Source organism: Grus americana, chromosome 3, assembly GCF_028858705.1.
Source record: "Grus americana isolate bGruAme1 chromosome 3, bGruAme1.mat, whole genome shotgun sequence".
NCBI classification, from domain to species: domain Eukaryota; kingdom Metazoa; phylum Chordata; class Aves; order Gruiformes; family Gruidae; genus Grus; species Grus americana.
This window is the reverse complement of record NC_072854.1, coordinates 83642864-83664643: the sequence shown is the minus strand read 5'-3', so window position 1 is coordinate 83664643 and position 21780 is coordinate 83642864. Positions and strand designations below refer to the sequence as shown.

Below are 21780 nucleotides of genomic sequence, written 5' to 3'. Positions count from 1 at the left end.
GTGGAGGGGAGATATTCCGAGCATTAAATTGATTTGCAGATGTGCAAGTATCAAAAAGAAAGCAAAGAGGATTTCAATTGTTATAGGCTACATATTTCAGGAACAAATTTTCCTTTATATGAAGAATGTTTTTACTCATTTTCATAGAATCATAGAATGGGTTGGGTTGGAAGGGACCTTAAAGATCATGTAGTTCCAACGCCCCTGCTGCGCGCAGGGACACCCTCCACTAGACCACGTTGCCCAAAGCCCCATCCAACCTGGCCTTGAACACTGCCAGGGAGGGGGCAGCCACAACCTCTCTGGGCAACCTGTTCCAGTACCTCAGTTTTTGGCAATCTAAAAGAGCATTCTACTGAGGAACCATTCCAGCAACAAGAATCAGCTGATCAACAAGGACATGCCTCAAGTCCCTTCATGTGTGTGTGGGGGGGGGAGATCCATGCAGAAATTATTTTTGTAAGTCATTAAAGGATGAGACATACTAAAACATTCAGTTAAGAACACACTTACTCACCTACTTTAAAAAGCCCATAGCAGCCTTTATGCTTTCAGATTCCCGGAACAATGTGCATATTAATTTTGACATTATCTGTTCAGACACATTTTATTGTTTCCATTTAAAGGATTCTAATAGGATAACACCATTGACAGCTTAACCTTTATTAAACTGTTGATACAAGATGATTCTTTTAGCATCAAGTCAGTTGAAGACATTACAAAAATTATACAGCTATTAATAGATTACAGATAAACTATTTAAAAGAACATTCTCTTTATAATATTGGTCTTTTCTTTACAATTAGAGACCAGAAAAATGAGGGGTTTCTGTCATAATATTTGACTAAATTAGCATTTAAATAATACCTGAGGCACTTTTCAAAGATTATTAAAAGCTATGAACAATTAGCTCAGTGTTAAATCTGAAGAACAAGCCTACAGTATTAACTGCATTACTTATGATAGTATTGCTACTATTTGCTCTTAAAATCCAGGTACCTGCAAGCTTAAAGAGTTTGTAAAACACTGAAGCCAGCTCCAAGCTTTCTGTCTGTAGTAACAATTATGCTTCTCTCATACTTTTCACATACAAAAGATTGTTTAAATATGAATTAAGCCTCACAACACAGCTCTAAGGTAGGAAGTGCCATTACCCTTTATACAGAGTAGAAACAGATTGTGGCTTGCAGAAAGGAAGAAGCAGCATGAGATGGACAACCCCATGGGCTCTGTCATCCCAGTTCACGTTCTGTCATAATACAGCATCTCTAATAATGCATTGTATTATTTTGATACTCCTAACTACATTCATAATCACAAAATAATTTTAAAACCTGAGAGAACAACGTATGTTCCCAATCACAAGACCTAAATATGGAACAGACAGGTTTTAAAAAAGGAGATCTGTTGTACTTCAGTTGTTCTTGATCAGTGTAAAACCTTTGCTGACCTTACAGAAAAATTACATCATATTTCTGTACCTGGACTTGCCAAAACACATTAAAATAACAGAAGTCAAATTCTGTTCAGTATATCTGCAGCCAATGGGACAGAAATTCTTGCCCCTGATTTCAAAACCTTCCTGAGGACAGGAGGGCTTTGCAGCTTCCACATCTAACCCTGCATCTAGCTGCTCAGCTAGAGTATTTATGCAAGAAATAAATAAAAGCATGTTGCTATGACTAAGAGATCTGCAATGCATTCATGGTCCCAAGCCAAGAGCACAGGGCAGATTTGAAGCATAAGTTCCTTGATCAAAATTTAAAACCAATCGGACAAGCTATTGGGATGCATGGAAGAAAGCTGTTTTCAGTGGGAAGGATTTTCTCATTGGATTTTCTTGTTCCTTCTGGCAAATAGGCCATCAAAAGAAAATGTTCGCCCACAAGCGTCACAGTTATTCAGTATCATATCCCAAAATGGGTCCCAGCCATTTCTCCACCTCTGCCACAGACAAATTTTTTCTCCATGCATAATCTTCAACCTGCAAAGGGACCACAAAACATGATGAAGATTTGGAAACTCCAACTTTTACTGTTTACATATTTTGGAACGTCTGCTTATAAGGTGTTTTTGAATGCTGTAACATTACCACAATGGACAGTCCAAGTTACCTGATCCTTACAGATCTTGCCAACAGCAAAATATTTGGATTTGGGACTGGAAAAGTAGAGGCCAGAAACTGCAGAAGCAGGTATCATTGCTAGTGATTCAGTTAAACCAATCCCTGGAAAAGAGAATGAAAATTTTCTTACTCTCTGAATTAATGATAAGCATAAAGTCAGAGCCTTTTTTTTGTTGGGCAGCTTCAGGCGAACTCAAAACCCAAAAAGCTTTCAGATAAACTAAAACCAAAACCACTTTCTGCTTCTTATCTATTAAAAAATACACATAGCTTTAAATATATTGCAGGCTTTCATTACTGTATTACTGTAGAGTAACTGTACAGTTTGAAGGAAAAAAACTTAGATATTTTGGTGAATGAAATGGCTAACTAGAGGTTCTGAATAACAGGAGGGTATTTCTGGAATTGTGGTAGTAGCAGTGAATTGTCTGACATGTAAAACAGTAGAGGAAAACAAATGGAATTCATTCCTTTTTTTAATAGTAACTATCTCAAGGCTTCTGTGGACCAGGAAATACACTGCTGAACTGGCTTTTTTCCTGGAATGTCTTCTTGCAACCATAAGGATGCTAGAATTTTTCTCTGTGCAGCAGAATCCTGTTTGCATGCAATCTGCTAATTAGGGACACAACTCCTGCACAAAAATCACTGGCAGTATTTTGCAAATTTTTCCTTGAATGAGGCAAAATAAAAACGGCAATGAAAAGGGGAAGACAGCAATTCCCAGAACAGCTTCAGTTCAGGTTTGGTTTTTTGTTGTTGTTGGGGTTTGTGGGCATGCTCTGCACCACCCAATTTGCTGTTTTGTCGACATTTCAATCTTTCATCGCATGAAAATAGTTTAAGAAACGTAGTAAAGCAGAGAGAGGTACCTGTTGTTTCCTCAATGTTTGCAAGTTTCCACATGGTGAGTTTTTCTGTATGGTCAGGCTGGCTTGGATATCCAGGGGCAGGGCGAATTCCCTGATATTTAATTCTGCGAAGGTCAGAGAGTTCTAGCTGCTCAGTACTACAGTAAGCCCAGAATTCCCTTCGAACCCTTTCATGGAGCTCCTCAGCAAATGCCTTGGAATAGAATGCAAAGGTTTTTATTGTGTTGTTTTTTTTTTTAATTTGTGCAGACTGATGCAACAGCTATTTGATGAAGACAAACAATGATAGAGGCTTTCTCCCCATTCCCATTTTAATTTTTAAGGGGGCTCTTATTGCAGGTGAGAAATTTGGTAGCATTAAAATTCACATACAAGATTTATTTTGCTAATTCAAGTATTTTAGTTTTTTCTCTTATTGGTAGATGGTGTTTTTTTCAGTTGTCCTGCTTTAAAATCCTATGTACTCAAAGAGGTAGAGATGTGGACAAGTAACCAGAAAAGATGAGGTTCATTAGTAGCCTATGGTAGCAATACATCATTATAGCACTGAAGTCATTAGGTCTTGACCGTCCAGGTCTAGCTATGGAAGGCTACATCGTTCTTGCATCCATGTTAGTGTCAGATGTAAGCAAGTGCCACTGCTATTTTTAGGAGAGGACCTTTCCTCTAGCTGAAAGTGAGCAACGGCTTTTCTTAACTGCTCTTACAGCTCACACTATTTTGCCAGCAATGGTTGCCTTCAGGAGAAATTTCCACTTCAGTAAGTATCTTTAAATGGCATCTAATAACAATTTCTGGAACTCTTACAGCTTGAAATACACGACTAGAGCTAACCCCATTTGCATTGCACTGACGTTGCTGTAAGTTTTAACGTGGTTACTTAGGTGTAAGCACGAGGGTAGGCAGGTGGGGAAAGAGGGGTGGGAGGGAAGGGACAACATTTTCTAAACTGCTTCAGTTAGAGCTCTAAGAGCATGTCTGTCTAAGCCTAAGACATGTTAAGTCAAAAGACTCGTACCCTGCATACATCTGCATGGTCACCATTACAGCAGAAGGCATGTCTGCTGCTATTCAAGAATAGAATCGGTAGGTCATGCCTGGGTCCAACACATTCTTGTGTAGATAAAAGAAGATTTAAAGAGATCTTTTTAAACATTTGTAGTTTTCAAAACTATGAAATTCTATCAATCATCAAAATCCTCATCAAGAACTCAGAGATGCCTTTGCAGCTGGAAGATATGGACATCGGAGTCCCCTCTGGCTCAGAAGAGGACTCTCCTCTCCAGACAGTTTTAGTAGAGCCAGTTCACTTTCTGATTTAATGCAGAGCACACATTACTGGCAACAGTCTAAGGTTATGCTAAAACTTGAAACAGCAACCTGTCAAGCAAATCTAGTACACAGTCAGAAAATTTGCATGGAAACAAGTGATAAAACCTCATACCTCTGCCAACCGATCACCAAGAGCCTTTACCATTATGATGTTGTATTCATCATCCTGTTTCCTAAATTCATTGCATAACTCATCTACTCCAAAGCAGGCCACAGCAAACAGGCCTAAGTAGTCACGAATGCCAGAATCCAGTGGTGCTATGAAGTCAGAGAGGCAGTAATATGGATCTGTGCAGGCAGAGTCCTTTTCAGCCTAAGGTAACAAAAAAAGTGCAATAAATCAGAACATTTTAAAAATATATTAAGTGTTAGTGCACTATTAATCTGAAGACCAGTATTAAGACTAAAGGGCTTAAGACATTTCTGGCAAACACCTAACTAGTCTTTGAGCCATGATGGCTTTCTTGTACTCAAATTAGAAGAAAAAAACCCTCTCTTACTCTGAGAGTGTTTGGATCACTCAAGAACAAAATGTCAAAGGAGAGAGATGCTGTACTGGATGCATATAGAGAGATGTTTTGCTTCTATTTACAGCTAGCAAGATATAACAGCTTATTCTGCAGACAAATTATTGCAAAAGGAGGAACACTCTTGTGCCAACCAGTGGGTAAAAGGAGGAATTTTTCATCTCTAGCACTCAGATTCCACTTTTGTTACCAAAACTGATGGCTGACAGTTCATGGTTTGCATCCCAGTTATGCAAACTGCAAAATTCTTCAGCAACTCCTGTTTTAGAATGTCTGTGAGAGTTTATAAACAACCATAGTTTCTTATGCTACAAACTATGCAGGCTTACACTAACCATGTGCAAATACAAACAAAATGCATCTATCGCTACTGAAAAGTTGAATCCCACGCAAGGTTCGAGTGGGTTTACACAAACAGGAAATATCCCGCTCAGTGGATCCTTTTCCAAAACGGAAAAAAGGGAATAGAAAGAGGTGACTGAATGCCAGCCATAGCACCTAGCAAAAAGTTTTACAGTTGTGGATCATATCAGCATATTCATTGTGGGAACATGACTGCTATTTAAAAAATGGCACAGCTCTTGTAAATCTACCCAACTTACAGAGAGAGAAAAAATTTATTTCATGGCTATCACTTGGCTGACAATTCCTCTCCAAGTTTTCTTATTCTATGACAGTATTTTAAGAATGCTTTCCACCCGCTCCCAACTGCAGTTTAAAAACTGAACAAAACACCACACAGTCCGCCCCCCTAAAAAACAAGGAGAAATGGTCAAGTGCTTGCCTAGTTTCTATAAGCTACTAGGTTACAGAAAGTACCATAAAACTGAAGAAATGTCCTTTTTCCACACAGGCTAAATCTATGTTGAATTTAAGGTTCTTTTGTAATGATTACACAGTTAAGGAAAATTCTAAATGCATCTCCAACTTTTAGATTTACATCACATCCTTAATAGTGCCAACATCATGGGGAGAACTCTGTACTGTGAGGAACATTTTATATAAGAAACAGGAAACAATTATTCTCTTCTACTTTGCTCTGGTAAAGCCTCTGCTACGTACACCAGCTTGAAAGAAATGCAGCGTAAGTACGTAAAGTCCAGAAGAACAGCAGCACGGAGTTTCATGGCCTTAACCTTTGAGAAAAGCCTGAATAAATATGGAATATACAAGACAAAAAGACTAAGGAAAATAACAATATTCCAATAGTGAAACCATTAATAAGAATATCATCAAATCAGATATTGTCCTTGGGAGAATCCTGGGAAAAGGCCAGGAAAAGAAACTGTAATAAACTTGATTTACATGGGATACCAAAATGTTTAACGAGGTAGTAAGGCCCTGGAACAGCCCTGCCTGATTGCTTGTGAGAGCAGTTTATATAAACATCTGCCATTTATATATATATATATCTCACATATATATTTATATGATTGTCAAGATACACTAGATCCATGTAATACATAATCCATTCCAGCAAACTGGGACAGATAAACTTGAAGTCATGTATTTCTTAGTACAGTTCTGCAATACAGTCGGTGCCTTAGTACAGGCACAGGACTGTCCTCGTAGAATACCGTACCCCAGAAATTTCGGTATTTGTTATATTTGTTTCTGCTGTGTTTGATGACTCTGAATAGAAGCCAAGTCAGAAGGTAAGGAAGAAGGAAAGGCAGAATATCTTGAAAACGTTCAATCTATCAAAATAAATGCAAATCTAGGGAAGTGTGATTCAAACATGAATACTTAAAATAATGCTTCTCTCAATCAGAATTAGCAGCCAACTAACTAATTCTAAACTGCCTCTTCATATGGGGATTTTTACATGAAAATTAAGACTATCAAAACCACTTATCTCCATTGAGCTTTATTTTCCAGGTATTTAAATTTTAAGTGTTTTTAAGCTTTTACATACTCAAGTAGAATTTTTCATCTTAGACAGAATCCAGGGATATAGAATTAAGGTTCATTAGGTTCTAATTTAGCGTACAGGACCCATGTGATGAATCTATACAGCAGAGTCTTAAATATTAAAATGAAGACAGAAAATGCACTTCGTATCTGACGATGTCAAATCTATACAGCATTTTGTACAACTACTACAATGCAAAATACTACAAATACCTCGGTCATCACTAACAAGATCCTGTTATTACTGAAAGAAATGTCAAGACAACGGCTGCAGACAGATTACGACCACCATTTTCAGCACAGATTTTAACAGGGCACTTCTACTACATTCTTGTAATTCAGAAAAAAAAACCCAAAACCTTTAACAAATGTTCTGTCATTCTACCTGTTGCCTCAAGCCATAAAATTTTGCTATTGGTTCCGAAGATCCCACTGCCTCTTCTACAGCATATAAATGGATATCATCTTCAACACTTTGAGCTGGCCAGAACCCAACCACACCTCTGGCTTGTAACTTCTTTTGATTAATCAACGTATCCAGTAGATTTTGAGCATCATTATAAACTCTCTTTGCTTCTTCACCTATTTAAAACAAACAAACAACAAAAAAAACCCCAACAACAAAAACCCCACCAAAACAACTGAATCCTTTCACAACTGGCTAAATGAGTTTAAGAATTGCTGAAGATTGATTTATTTTCCACATAATTCTCTGATGACTGCAACAATCTGTCAGCTACAGCAAACAGAGCTAGCAGCGTGATTATGTCTATATGGCTGTAACAACGTGTATCTTGGGGGGAAAAAAGTTTCAGCCAGCACCATTCTAGTAGAGGCACAGGATGCAGAATAAACTAAACAACAACAAACATGTGTGTGCACCTACATTACCACAGCGCAGCAGATCCAGAATATTGATTTCAGTGTCACTCTTACATTTTCATCATGTATTTCAAGGCCCACTGAATAGTTTCAAAAGGAGCCAGAGGCCTTTTGCCATCTTCACCCACAACGGGGACACAGACATATTAAGTGCTCTGCTGCCATTTTCTGGCAGCAGTGGTTTTGGCAGGTCAATTCTAAATAAGATGACTGAGCACTTTTCCCCATTTACTTTTCAGCCTCACATGCCAACATCTGGTTCACTAAGTGTTGCTTTAAACAAAGTGACACTAGGTTGCCATTAAACAAATTATTTCAGTGACACTAGGTTTCCATGTATTTTCACTATTCTTATGTGTTTAAAATATTCAGAATTGTAATGCAGCATGGCATTTACATTATTTACATGAACTAAATGCCATTTCAATACTCACCTACAGTTTTATCATTAAAGACTTTAGGGAAACCCCGGTTGGGATACTTTCCCCTAAGTTGCCAGACATCAAAGAAAGGCTTCCAGTCAATGTATTCTACTAGCCTCTTCAGGTCATAATCTTCAAAGATTTTTGTGCCGATGAACTTTGGTTTAACTGTAGGAATCAGAAGTAGAATCTGACATGATGAAAATAATTTAATATTGCTCTCACATGTGCAGCATAACTGATGCTCACCAGTCTCCACCACTGCAAATGACCTCTTCCAAAGTAACTGTCTTAGAATTCTCACTGTCATATCATTCCCAAGTCATACCATACTCTACAGTTATAATGTGATAAAAAAAAGTATAAAAGGAATATAAAGTTGAAATAGAAAATTTAAGGCCTTCTGTTCTTTCATATAAATCAACACTTAGAAGCTGTTGGACTGCTGAACTTATTTCATTGGCCAAAAGAGAAGATTAAAAAAACCCTACACAACTTATAAATACTTAACATATTTTATGGGCATACACCTTTCATTATTTACAAATCCCCCTTTCTATACACAGACATATTACGTGCTATGATACTGCAGAATAGTTCTGTAAATAATATGTAATTTATAAAAACTTTTGCAACCACCACACACTTGTTCAGATGCACGTGCACAAGTGAAAAAGTGAGATGGATCTATGTTATGATGTAGCCACAAGCTTTGCACTTCTTTTGTCTGAGCTGTTCGATACTTTATAACGCAACCTTTATTAAGATGAGCTATTGAAAATTAGCATCTTGTTGCGTCTTGTAAAGGAAATGACAGAAAGCAGTGAAGTGCTACTGTCACTGCAGGATGCAACTTCTTGTTGAATGCTGTTTGTACTTCTAGTCTCTAAAAAAAATCAAAACAAACTGGTACAGAAACTGATGGGGCAAGGGCAGGAAAAAGAGTAAGGAGGAATTTGATATAAATGCCATGTCACAACGTGTTTTCCCTAAATATGGCACAGTAAGCTTTGCAATACAAGGAGCCAGTCCAACATTATTTTGCAAAGCAAGCATTAGACTTACCTTTGATTATACGATGTTATGGGTAACTCATTGTTTTAGGATTTTTTCCCAATTTTTTTAGTAACTATTAATTAGGTTTTTTAAATATACTGCGAAAAATACAAAGCAGAAACAGGATGCTCAAATTTATGCAAAAAACAATCTGCTCAGACGGACACCAATTTACTGAAGTTGTTACACTGCTATATCCTGAAGTTTAATGAAGCATAACCTAATTAAAAATATCTATTAAATAAATACATAAAATAAAATTACACAGCAACAACAACATTTAAACTGACCTGGTTTGTGGCCTGATAACCAGTCATTATGGAAACCTTTTCTTCTAGCTTGCTGTAGAGACAAGTATCTTCTTTCCTGGATGGATAAAGGTTAATTGCATAAAGCCAGCCATCTTTCAGAGACAAACTTGAACTGTTGATTTGGTGGCAGAGTTTTACTCAAAATAGTCTTCGGGACAAATCTTATAACAGACAATTTCAGTTCCACCAACTCCCAGTTCACAAGTGTAAAGTAAGATTACATCACAACCATACCGTTATTTTTTCCTCTATATTTCTAATGAAACTGGCCTATGAGATTTCTAGGTCCTCTGAACTATACCAGATGTTCCTTTATTACTTCAAAATGCATGAAGATACAGGTACAGCAAGATATTCTCCTACTGCCTGCAAAAAGCTTAGGATTGCAGTGACACCACCACCAGTGACTGCAGCATGCCTCTGGGCAAATTACTGGCTCTTCTGAAAAGCACAGGAAATTTACAGCAACTTCAGTAAGGCCCATGAATTCACTGCTGACCTCTGCTTAAAGGAGTGTGTTGCACTCACTGATCTCAGCTTAGTGGACTGGTTCCCTGTGCAAAGACAGTCTTAAACTTCATCAACCCAAATGTCCTCAGCAGGAGGCCTCAAGCTTTTTTTTCTTTATCAAGAGATGAGGTAAGAGCCAGAAGACTTTCAGCTTGCTTCTGTTTATTTACAAAGACAGCCTCAGAGGAGTCCTACGCTATTTGTTTCTTGTTAATTTGCACAGTCTACCTTCACATTTCAACACTTCCCTCTCTTTACTTTCCTAAAATGGCATCCTCAGCTCTCTATTTTGAGACTGCTCAGATCCCTAACCTAAACAATATGAACACATCAGGAAAGCACAGTGATGTAAAATACTAATCGAGTGTGGCTTAGTACCAGCAAAAGCAACTAGTACCATTTTAATTACCCCAGTATAGCTCCTTGTTTCCAGCTACTGCTCCAGGAGAACACTGGTCTCCTGTAGGTTGGTTAAGTTGACATGGCTGCCAGCTCCATGGAGATGTCCTAGATTCCACTGATTGCCCATTGAGGACAATCAAAAATTTGTCAAGCATGTGTTAGACTCATAGAGAATTTTCTCTTATAGGTTGGAAAGTTTGATTTCATAAGGACTTCTGGAAGTTTTCCATCAGTTCTACTGCATGTTTTAAATCAGCACAAATATACCTGAAGGTCTTCATAAGGAGCTGAAACAAAAAGTTAGTAATGAGGCAAGTACTAACCACTTCACACCAGAAACTAAAGCAATTAAATTTGTACCTTGAGAGACTCATAATGTTCTTGTCTAATTTCTTCATATTCCTCTAATATTTCTTCAAAGAAATCATCCTTTACACTTTCGTCTAAGAGCTGGGAGCACTGAAAAAAGTAAAGAGAAAGCACTAAGGACATACTGTAACGTACTATAGTAAGGACAGGGTATGAACTTCAGACTAAGCTATCTGTCTTTCAAACTCTTGTCTCCAATTACACTTGACAACACTAAACCAAGCATTATCACTACTTTGCAAGCTAAGTTCAAAACATATTTAAGACTATGATTATAAGTGAGAGTAGTGCCCTACTACACAGGTAATATTAGCAGAGCCAAGTTTGGCTCTGGAAAGACCTGAGAGAAGAATACTCCAAGAGTTTAGGGACTGAATAGTTGTAGAAACACCACACAGCTTGGCCTACTTCTTTCCAGCAGGTATTGCCAGTTAAGGCTACCCATTTGTCTGATAGAGAGAGCATCCATCCCAGAAAACTCTAGCCAGATGTTTCATAGTACTAATGTTGCCATATCATTAACTTCAGAAATACATCCAAAAATAGAGAGACTAGCAGATCACATCTAACTCCATCGCTCTTCACTATAAACCATCTCAAAACTACAGTCAAGGATTCAGAATTAATCATGTCACTCTCGCTAGAGAAATGGGTATTTAAATAAAGGTATCCAGTGACAATCATTCAACTCAGATGAAATAACCACATGGCAGCAAAAAAATAAGTGAAGCAACAGTAGTCTAGAAACTGGTGTCTTTTGTGCCTCTTCAATTTTCTGCCATACCGTTAAGCCTTAGAGGAAAGGATGAGAGGCACAACAGAAAAACAGGGCATATATTTTTGCATGGATGAGAAACTATAATTTAGAACTTACAACCACAACACTCTTGGATGCATCCAGGACATGAATTACAGGTGCACTATATCGTGGGGCAATTTTAACAGCTGTGTGCGTTCTTAAATGAAAAAGAAAAAGAGTGAGCATTTCACAACTGAAACAAACTAAAAACAACAAGAAAAAAAACCCAAACCCAAAACTCCCAGACAAAACCCCCAGCAAAATAAATCCTGACTTAATGCATAGACCAGAACTTCAAAAGAAGAAAGCAATTCATCCATCTGCTATGCATGGATGATTAAACACAGATTTTAATAATAGGTACATAAGCATTTTTCTTCAGAGAGTATCAGAATGCTTCATAAATAGTGTGCCAACTCACATTCCCTCACTGTCTTACCACCTGACTAAAAATCAGCAACTCATTAGTTTGAGTCTCAGAAAATTTCACTGAGAATGTTCCAAACTAAGCCTATGAAACCTAACAATTTTCTCTTAATTTTTTTTACTCGTCTTATATTTTCCCCTCCCACATGCTCACTTCTGAGTCTATGGATTAGCATTAACATACTTCAGTGATGATTATTCCAATTCTACGATGCTCTGCTTCAAAACTGGAGGCACAAGCTCTCTACTCACCTGAGGAAGGAATTCTGCCAGTGGTCAATAAATATTACAAACTCGCACCTGCTTGGTCAGCTAAGTCATTCACACAAAACCCTCTAAATTCATCCAATTATTTAGCATTTACTCATATTGCAGTCCTCGTGGAAATACTTCAGCATATAATGAAGAATCACTTCTGTATTACAGTACTGTGTTGATCAAATTGAAGTTTGGAGTCCTAAACTGAGGCCAAAGCTATCACGTGAAGTGCAGCTGGCTACCCCCGCTGCTCAGAGTCCTGGCAAACTATGCGAGCAAGTGCAGGAATGAAGACCTTGCAGGCCAAAGCTCAGTTTGCTCCCTTGAACACTGAGGTCAAACACCATTTTTTAAATTAATTTAAATTAGAACCCAGGAAGTGATTTTCCACAGCAAAGATAAGACCTCCTTTTTCTTCAAGTTCTGTCAAATATTTAGAGCACTCAGCTGTGGAGGTGTTGGGAAATGTTAGTTGTCAAGCTTAGCATAAGCGTTGGCATAACTACCTTAGCGTAAGTGGCTAAATTTGCCAGAACTGTAGGCCACAAGCAATGAACTTGCACCCAGATATATTGAATTTTTGCTGAACCCTTTCCTAGTTAAGTAAAAGAAGGCCCCAAAGCTGGTTTACAACTGTCAGCAGAAGTGGCAACCCTAGAGATAAGAAGCAGCCCGCCTAGAGACAAAGGAAGGACCCAATGAAGAAGGTGAAGACCATAGGCCCTAATATCACTATTGGTCTGAACTGTTGCGTGAGGGGAGGGGAACTTAGACTGTAAGGGTATAATTGCTCAGGAATTTCTTTGTTCAGGGTCCCTCTGCAGAGGCACCCAGCTCAAGCTGTTACAAGTGCCATACCACCCAAATAAACTATCCCATGGGATTTAAAGCCTGAAACTCCGCTGTGGGAAACCTCGGGTGAAGAGGTTACTGATAACTGTGCAACACAGCCATGTAACCAACTATCCAGGATCATCTTAATTTGCTTCTAGGCAACACGCTTTTGATCTTTGCAGCGCTATTTTTTAGAAAAAGATATTGTATCTTCTATTTTGATAGGAACAAAGGAAACAAACAGGGCATGGTCCTACAATGGCATCATAGCAACTAATACATACTAATATTTATATTTTTAAAAAATAAACATTACCACAACAAAACTATCACCATTATTTGTCAGCATCTGACTTTAGTAAAGCAGTACAGTAAGAATGCAAATTTCATCATTATTGTAAGTTATGAGGCAACTCTTATGTAAATTCTGTAGGCAAAATCCAGCTTGTCTCTCTTGCAAATTAACCTCACTTTCCATCCTTCCAAGTAGTTTTGGCCTCCTTATTCCAGATAACGATGTCTACTTATTACAGAGAAAAAGTGCAGATGGTTCTTCAATAGCAACCTTTGACATCTACACAACCTTCCAGAATGCACATGTGAGGTTAAACTTAAGACTGTGGAAGTAAAATTAAATATATATTACCAATCCAGTCTTTCATAAAGAATCGTTTACTTATTTTATAGAAATTGTATGTGTCTGGGCATATGCATAAGAATATATTTATATACAGTTCACATGAATAAAATTATTATTTATGTACACAAAATTATACATATATTCTTCAGTAATTTCCATATTCAAGGATAAAACTAGTGCTGCCTTGCTGCTGGCTACATTCATCTCTAAATAAATTCTACAAAATTGTTTGATGCTAGTTATTTGACATCAATTATTAGGCCACAATGCCCTGTGTACAAACATTAAAATGATCTGAAGAAAGGGCTCTCCTAAGACCTCTGCTTAGAATAAAGCCTTTTCTTTTCCCCCTCTCATCTTTTTTTAAGAAAAACCCTTCAAGTTTGATCTCAGTATCAAAGCCATAGGAAAAGAGACTCATATGGAGAAGGAGAAAAAGGATACGCTTAACCTTGCATTATAACTGCAGGACCAATAAAGACAGGTAGTGATCCTACTCCTCTCTGTCTGTCAAATGATGGGACAATTTGCTAAGGCTAAAAATACAGAATACATAGAGCTAATGGTTCTGCTAGAATATGTGCTGCTCTGATAAAGAAAGCAACGCTGCTAGCAGCTTCTAGTTCTGCAAGAAATGACCTCTGCAGTCTTCTGAGCTGTCACCTACTCGAGCATTTGTACATAAACCAGTTAGCAAAGCGTGACCCAAGGCCATTACACATGCCTAAAACACCTTTGTGGTAATGTTAATACTAGGTGTCAGTGAGCTGTCAACACTGGTCTTCAGGACATCATAGCAGCTGTATTATTTCATTTGAATGGATCTGAGAGAACAAGATTTCAACAGAAAAGCTCAGTCTATCAAAAGGAAAATAGTGACTACTTCAAGGCAAGCAGCCAGAATTTATCCCTATCAGCCTGCTTGAACAGGACTGGGGGCTCAACCCAGTCGGCACAGCACTGAACAGTGATCCAGGAAAATACATTAAACTTTCTTAACGATAATAGCTCCCTGATGTCAACATGACCATTTCTAGTCTCCAAATCTTGCATTTTCAGAATGCTTTGGTGAATCGAAACAGATCATTCAACCCCTTAGAAGAACAGAATTGTATTCATATGCGTATGTGCATGAACTTTTAGAAGGAAATATACTACTTCTACATGCAATATGGACTTGCAAAATACATAACACAAAAATAAAACGTTTAAGATGTCCATTACTTGTTGTGTCCCAATTACATTTTACCTCTATATTCTACGACTTCTGATAAAAGAAATAACATTCAGTCTTAAGTATATACATATCAGTATGTGTGTTGGGGGAAAATGAGGAAAAAGGAGAGAGAAATGGCTACAAAATTTCTTTTCCCTGGTTAACACTATTTTCATACACATTCCCCATCTTCCCAACTGAGATATCTTACTTAGAAGTAGTTGCTCCTCCAATCAGCAAAGGAATCTTTATTGCCAATCTCTCCATTTCCTTGGCGACAAAAATCATTTCATCCAAAGAAGGGGTGATGAGACCAGATAGGCCAATTATATCTATTGCAAATTTACAAACACATATACACAAAAGGTTTAGCAAATGCACTCTAAAAAGACACAGAAATTATTACAGAAAGCATTTCTTTCATATATCAGACAGCTTCATGCATCAGATAGAAAATAGTGACATAAAAAGCAGGGTAGTTGCTAGTCTAGAAGCGAGGTTTGACCTAATCAGAAAGAGAAAGCTTTCTAAGAATGAAAGTGAGAAGTATCCTAAACTGGGGATTTGGAATCAAATAGTCTTCACAGCTGCTGAACACCTACTACTCTAGTTTCAGCAATAAGTATACAGTACTTCTGATTAGTAAGCTCCAAACCTCGGAAGTGTGGCACTGAGGAGGGAAATAAGACAAAATAATTTTAAGCCCTGCTCTTAGAAACAGCAAACACTTTTGAACTTCACCACCTATGTTCCACACAATTCATCTTCTCCAAGATGCAACAGACTGTTTCAAAGCAACTGTAATTTGTTTCAGAAAGTTCGTTATTTATTAGAACAATTCATTCCTGATTTCACACTCACTGATCTGGCAGGCTGAATGCCAAGTTGTTCTACTGATTTAAGACCCACTACTAAGTTATTTAACCTTTCCAAGTCTCTATTTATCCATCTGTAAAACAAATACTAAAACATCTCTTGGAGTTGTCCTTTTGATACAGGTTTTCAGTTCCTCGGGCTAAGTTTCACGAAGTGCCAAATACTAAATAATTACTATTTTTAATGCAAAAGTTCTGATTTATCTGAAGATAGTCTGACCAAATCATAGACAGCATAGGAATGCAATAAGTAGCAATAAAAAAATGCGAGTGGGGTTTAAAATCAAACAATTCAGGAGTACTAATGAAATCTCTCTATACCTGCTTTGTTCTCAACAGCAGCTCTCAATATCTTATCACATGGAGTCATGACACCTAAATCAATAACTCTGTGAAAAGAAGTGAGATTTTTTTAAAAACAGGTCAAATGCTAAAGGGCAAATACATTGCTCTTACTGTAAATGACCTAAAATTGAAGTTAAAATTGAGATTTTTGTTTGTTTCTCTTAAGACCTCTGTTGGAAATACCTCTGGGTCTGGCAAAATTTTTCAATACATAAGTTCCAGATGATACAGTAGATAAGAAAATTCAAGTATAAGAGGCGCTTTTTTTTTTTTTAATAATATTGCTTTTGGTTGTATTGAGTCTGGTTGAGACGGAGTTAATTTTCTCCATAGCAGCTGGTATGTTGCCATGTTTTAGATCTGTGGCCAAAACAATGCCGATAACACACTAATATTTCAACTGTTGATGAACAGTGTTTGTCCAGAATCAAGGCCTGCTCTTGTTTCTCACCCTAGCCCCTCAGGGAATAAATTGGGGGGTGCACAAGAGTTTGGGAGTAGACACAACCAGGCAGATGACCCAAACTAACCACAGAAATATTCCATGGTGTATGATGTCATGCTCAGCAATGAAAAGGGAGAGGAAGGGGTTTAGCAGGAGTTAGCCATCTTTTGCTTAGGAACTGGCTAGGCATCAGTCTAGCCATGGAAGGTACCTTTGCATCACTTGTTTTTCTTTTTCTCTTCTTTCACTTCTCCTTCACTTATTAAACATTTTTTATCTCCACCCACAATTTTTCTTGCTTTTATTCCTCTTTTCTTCTTTCCCCATCCCACTGAGGTTGGCTGGGTGGAAGTGAGGGAATGGCTGTATGGTGCTTAGCTGCCTATCAGGGCTAACCAACAGCAGTGGCATTTCCAAAGTTATTTGGACAACATGAAAAGGTTTGGTGGACATCATATCTTATGTCAGGCATATAAGATGATTCACATTATGGGTTTTGTCTCATTATAGCATACATTTTATGAAATGAGACACTGCACTTCCCTTGCTAGCATTTTATTCCTATTAACCCTAGTGATTGCCAAAGTTTTTATTTTTTTTTCAAGCATGCCACCCCAGCCTGCTGGCTTCATTCAGCCTCACTCATACTCATGGTGACAGAAAACACTATGGATTCAGTTCAGTAAATCTAAATAAAGCTCAAGAAAGCCTGAAACCAATTGACAGAACTTTAAGAGATAATGAAACAGAATATACCATATATACACAGCACTGCTACTGGCTTCAAGCCCTTGTGTTTTAAAATAAAGAGATCATTTTGGCTCTTTTTAGAGCAAATTACAACCCCAAGTCAAAAACAAAACCAAAAGAATGAGCAGTAAGACAGTTGCACAAAGCTGAATCTGCTTTGTGTGACATTTGACGAAGGGCTCTGATGGAAACGTGACCATTCATTCCAACACTGTTGCCAACTCTGCTGCATGTGCACAGGCCTGGAAAGAGCTGGCTTTTCTTGAAGCGCTATCTTTTGAATCTCAGAAACACGACAAGAATCTGATCTCTTATTTAAAAAAAAACATACCGCAGCAAGTTTTTAAAACGTCATAGTTAACAACTTGAAAAACAGACTAAAAGGTTCATTTGAATCTTACAAGACTTCCTTTTTCCCAACACAACGCACAACCCACACGTAGTCTTGCCTACTGCATCTGTTGTATCTGACTTCTTCAGACATTATACTTCTATGTTTAAGACATTATACTTATTATGTTTGACAAATATAAAAATCACAAAAATTGGTGCTCTCATGTACGTTTCGGTTGATGTTAAACTGCATTCACCTCAGATGCCAATTTATTAGTGAAAAAAGTATTAAAGGAGGAGGCTATACTCCCTCTTGCCTCCCTATTAGCAATAGCTGGTATGATCCGTGTTCCAAACCACAATCTGGGAAACGGAGGTCAGTTCCCAAGAAATGCCCACCTGTTATCACCACAGCCGCAGCTAGCCTAATATATTAATTAGCTAGCCTTATACAGCTGTGTGACCAACTACCTAATGTTAGTCTCTTTACCTGAAGTTGTTGCAGCCCAGAACGACTCCCACAATGTTCTTGCCGATATCATGCACGTCTCCTTTCACAGTTGCTAGTACTATTGTACCATGGTAAGGATCCTGAAAGTCGAACAAATAACACAAGAGTTAAATTACTCTGAAGCCTCAGTATGTTTGCACAGATCCTTCAACAGCACAATCCTAATCCATGACCGAGACTCCTACTGTAGTGCAAGTAATTACAAAGTGTAGTAGAGGTAATATATGCAGTATTAAAAACCATTTTAAAAGATCCAGGTAATAAAAACTTGCACAAGAATTAGTCTTGCAAATTGTGTGCATGTTATTAAAAAATCTGTTTAGAAAACAAAACAGTAGGTACAAAATTTCAGATCTGGATAGCATTTTGTGCAGTGCAGTAACTGAACTCCTAAGGTACCTCTGCTCCAAATCTAAACCTCACCAATAAAGAGTTTAAATAGATTAAATATTTAGAACAAAACGGTATGAACACTCATAATTACACGCCTGTTTGCGCATCAAGAACAATCTTTCAATGCAATGTTGAGAAGAATAAGAGGAATTAGCAAAAGCAGAAGAGACTAATTTTTTATGCAACACAAATAGCAAGAGAGACATTTCAGTGCAGTGATCAGGCTACTTCAGACTACCCAAGCTGAACAAAGAGGCTGGGAAAAGGATCTCCTTGAAGAAGGGAAGCTGTACTGTCACAAACTGGTCCTAGACACATTCAGCCCTGCCAAAGGGGCCCTACCAGCAGGGCAACAGTGGAACTTCCTATAGCAACTCTCCATGGGACACAGGCCTTTGCCATGAATTTTTAGTTGTATAATCAGTGTTGTCATTTGGAGCAGCTCCAGGCTATCGCAGTGCCATGTCTAAGTTGGTGCAGGATCAGATGCCAATAACAGACTACTTAAATTGCACAGAATTTAAATAAAGTGGAAACCTGAGCATATTCTATGTGAAACTACAAATATTTTTCTGGCTAGTATCTCATCTCCTTTGCAGATGGAAGAACTGGAGGATTATATCCTTCTATGAAGCATGTTATATTTCTGGACAGTATCAAGTAGCTCTCTACTTCACGAGCCTACATTGCCTTCTGTAGTTAGAATTTTCTGGGGGAAAAAAACTTTATATATTACCAAGACTGATACTAGCATTTCCCATGGTCCTAACACATTTGTTGAATAAACCCCCTGGGATCCCCACCAATGCTGCTGTTTACTGAAATAAAGACATAATTTTGGCTCTTTTTAGAGTCAATTAAAGCCAGTTCCAGTGCTCCTGCTATACAGAAGACCAGGGAGCAGAGAAGGCAAAATGGAGGTCTGTAACTCAGCCATCTCAGTAAATCAATAAAAAAATGTGCAGCTGAAAATATACTGCTAGAATGTAAGAGAAAACTGGGGAAAGAGATTAATCAAGGACTGGGGGAAGAACAAAAAGTGCTGCCCACATGTATCATACCCAATAACTACTGATGATTTAATTTTAATATCCAAGAAAAAAAAAATTGGATTTGCATACGAGAAGGGAGCAAATCTGTGCTGGGCAGCAAACAACATGGGCCAAAGCACACACCGTTTTAAATAAACCCTATTTAGAGCACACTGTGATTTCAATTGTCTCAAGCAAGGAGGTCCTCAAGTTCTGGGCACACATCCAAAGGGCTTTTTTTTTTTTTTAATCTTGATAAAGATCCACAGCCACAGCTATTTATCCTCAAATGTTAACTATCAATGCTTTGCATTTCCTGGCAGTCTGTGACTAAAACTGTCCTGGAGGTTCCAGTAGCCTGGGTAACATCAGATGCATCAGCTACCAGAGTCTGCAAATCATTTTCCTTCAAGTCAACATCTAACTTTGGCAATAGATGCAGCTGTTTTTATCTCTCTCACCAATTCTCTATAGTGACAACATTTTTTTGAAGAGGAAGGCACTACATCCCTTGCCCAGCACAAGGTAGAGGAAGCAGGAGGACAGAAGCTCTACTTTTTCCTTCCTGCTCTCCTCAGCCACACAGAGTATCTCAATTTCTTCAGAGTGCTTGCTACATTTTTAAGAACCTCTCACATTCCACTTCACTTCTTTTTAGCCAGAGAATTAAGTGCCAGAGGGTTCACAGTAGATCCTAATCCAGTGCTCATAGAAGCAAAGGGGTAATGATTTTCACTGACTTTGAACAGTATCAGAACAAACCAGAAGGTGCCAAATACCGTCATTGTCATCTAAATTAAAAGAGAACAGCATGAGCAGGAGAGAGATGACACATAGAAAGGTGACTCATGACAGCCAGAGACTAGATCTACTTGAGATACTGGAGAGAAAACACCTTCACATCCAGAAAGAGCATGGGATAAGGGACTAGGCATTCTCCTTCTTCCATTAAGATTAGACAGGTTTGATTATCAGGTCATTTTTCTTTCTAAATTATTTGCTGCATTCATTACATTTATGCTGGACAACAGATTCACAGCAAATGGAAAGTATTGTGTAAGAAGATTTCAAGGGAAGAATTAGGAACCATACAAAAATCCACAGAAGGGACCAAAGGAAACACACAAATATCACAGTTTAGATAAATTCTGCCTTTTTTTTTTTTTTGGGGGGGGGGGGGGGGGGGGGGGGGGGTGGGGTGGGGTGTGTGTGTTAAATACCAGATTCTGATAATAGCTATTGTCTCTGAGAACTCATGAAGACAAGGTAAGGTTCCACAGGACTAAGGAAAAGTAAATGTACATCAAACCTGAATTTCATAGTCAGACAAAGACAAGAGGCAAAAGAAATATTTAACAACCAAAACTGTAAGCACCTATCACATTATAAATACAGTAGGAAACAGCAGACATGAATATTTAAAAGGAGACTTTGTCCAATTCATCCGAACTCTCTTTTCTACTGAATAGAATCTTGTCAGCATGGAGAACCAAAGGACCTCCTATATCTTCATTTTCCAATGCTCCTATCACATATTCCATTAACCAAATTTGGAAGAAATTACTTTAAGTATATGCGCAGGTAGTTGATAAAACTATTCTCAGGCATCACCAACTGTTGGTTGTGAAACAGGAAATACTATAAAGGCAAGGCCCACAAGGATCTGAAAATCATTGAATATTTTCAGTTATACATACTTTCTTTATTACATAAAAAGTTCACAAACTGGTCGAAAAACACATATTTAAACCCCGTTTTCATAAACACTTGTCCCCTGCAACTTGGTCACGGCTACACACGCAGCAAGTATATCACTCTACCATAACAAGAGGTCTTGAAGTCATGATCTATGAAGAAAAAGGATGGAAGAATTTAGTTTGTTTAGCTGGGAGAATGGTCAGGACAAGAGGGCAGGGAGGAGTTAAATAAAGAGAAAGATGGTAACAGGCTTTGAACATGCAAAAGGGAGTTCTAGAGTTTACTGAGGACAGAAGTAGTAGAAGCAAACAGCAAAATTTGCCATAAAGTTAGAAGTACCATAAATAAATAACACTATAATTAAATGCCTACAACAACACAAGAAATAAGTAACACTGGTATAAAGGGCCTACAAAAGCTTATGGCATCCTTCAGGAAAATTGTGACAACAGCTTAGGCACACACCAAGCAGAGTTCCACAAAGTCCGCACTTTATGAATTTCAGAC

The 21780-nt window shown here is 38.0% G+C and overlaps 1 protein-coding gene across 7 annotated transcripts in view; it reads right to left on the bottom strand.

The window, feature by feature from the left end:
- Window positions 1-853: 853 nt before the first annotated feature.
- The window catches only part of MTR (5-methyltetrahydrofolate-homocysteine methyltransferase), a 51442-nt gene continuing 30515 nt past the window's right edge, over window positions 854-21780 (bottom strand). For 4 of the 7 annotated variants that reach the window (XM_054821891.1, XM_054821892.1, XM_054821893.1 and 1 more), the window contains 12 exons: window positions 18131-18231; window positions 16089-16156; window positions 15104-15224; window positions 11594-11675; window positions 10711-10809; window positions 9418-9493; window positions 8084-8239; window positions 7153-7349; window positions 4442-4642; window positions 2998-3190; window positions 2115-2227; window positions 854-1984 (listed from right to left, as the gene is read on the bottom strand). In XM_054821891.1, the coding sequence (XP_054677866.1) occupies window positions 1898-1984; window positions 2115-2227; window positions 2998-3190; window positions 4442-4642; window positions 7153-7349; window positions 8084-8239; window positions 9418-9493; window positions 10711-10809; window positions 11594-11675; window positions 15104-15224; window positions 16089-16156; window positions 18131-18231 (1494 nt within the window). In that variant the 3' untranslated portion in view covers window positions 854-1897. Of the gene's footprint in view, window positions 1985-2114; window positions 2228-2997; window positions 3191-4441; window positions 4643-7152; window positions 7350-8083; window positions 8240-9417; window positions 9494-10709; window positions 10810-11593; window positions 11676-15103; window positions 15225-16088; window positions 16157-18130; window positions 18232-21780 lie in introns of those variants that run through there. The other 3 variants (XR_008576557.1, XR_008576559.1, XR_008576558.1) reach the window with 3 other exon arrangements.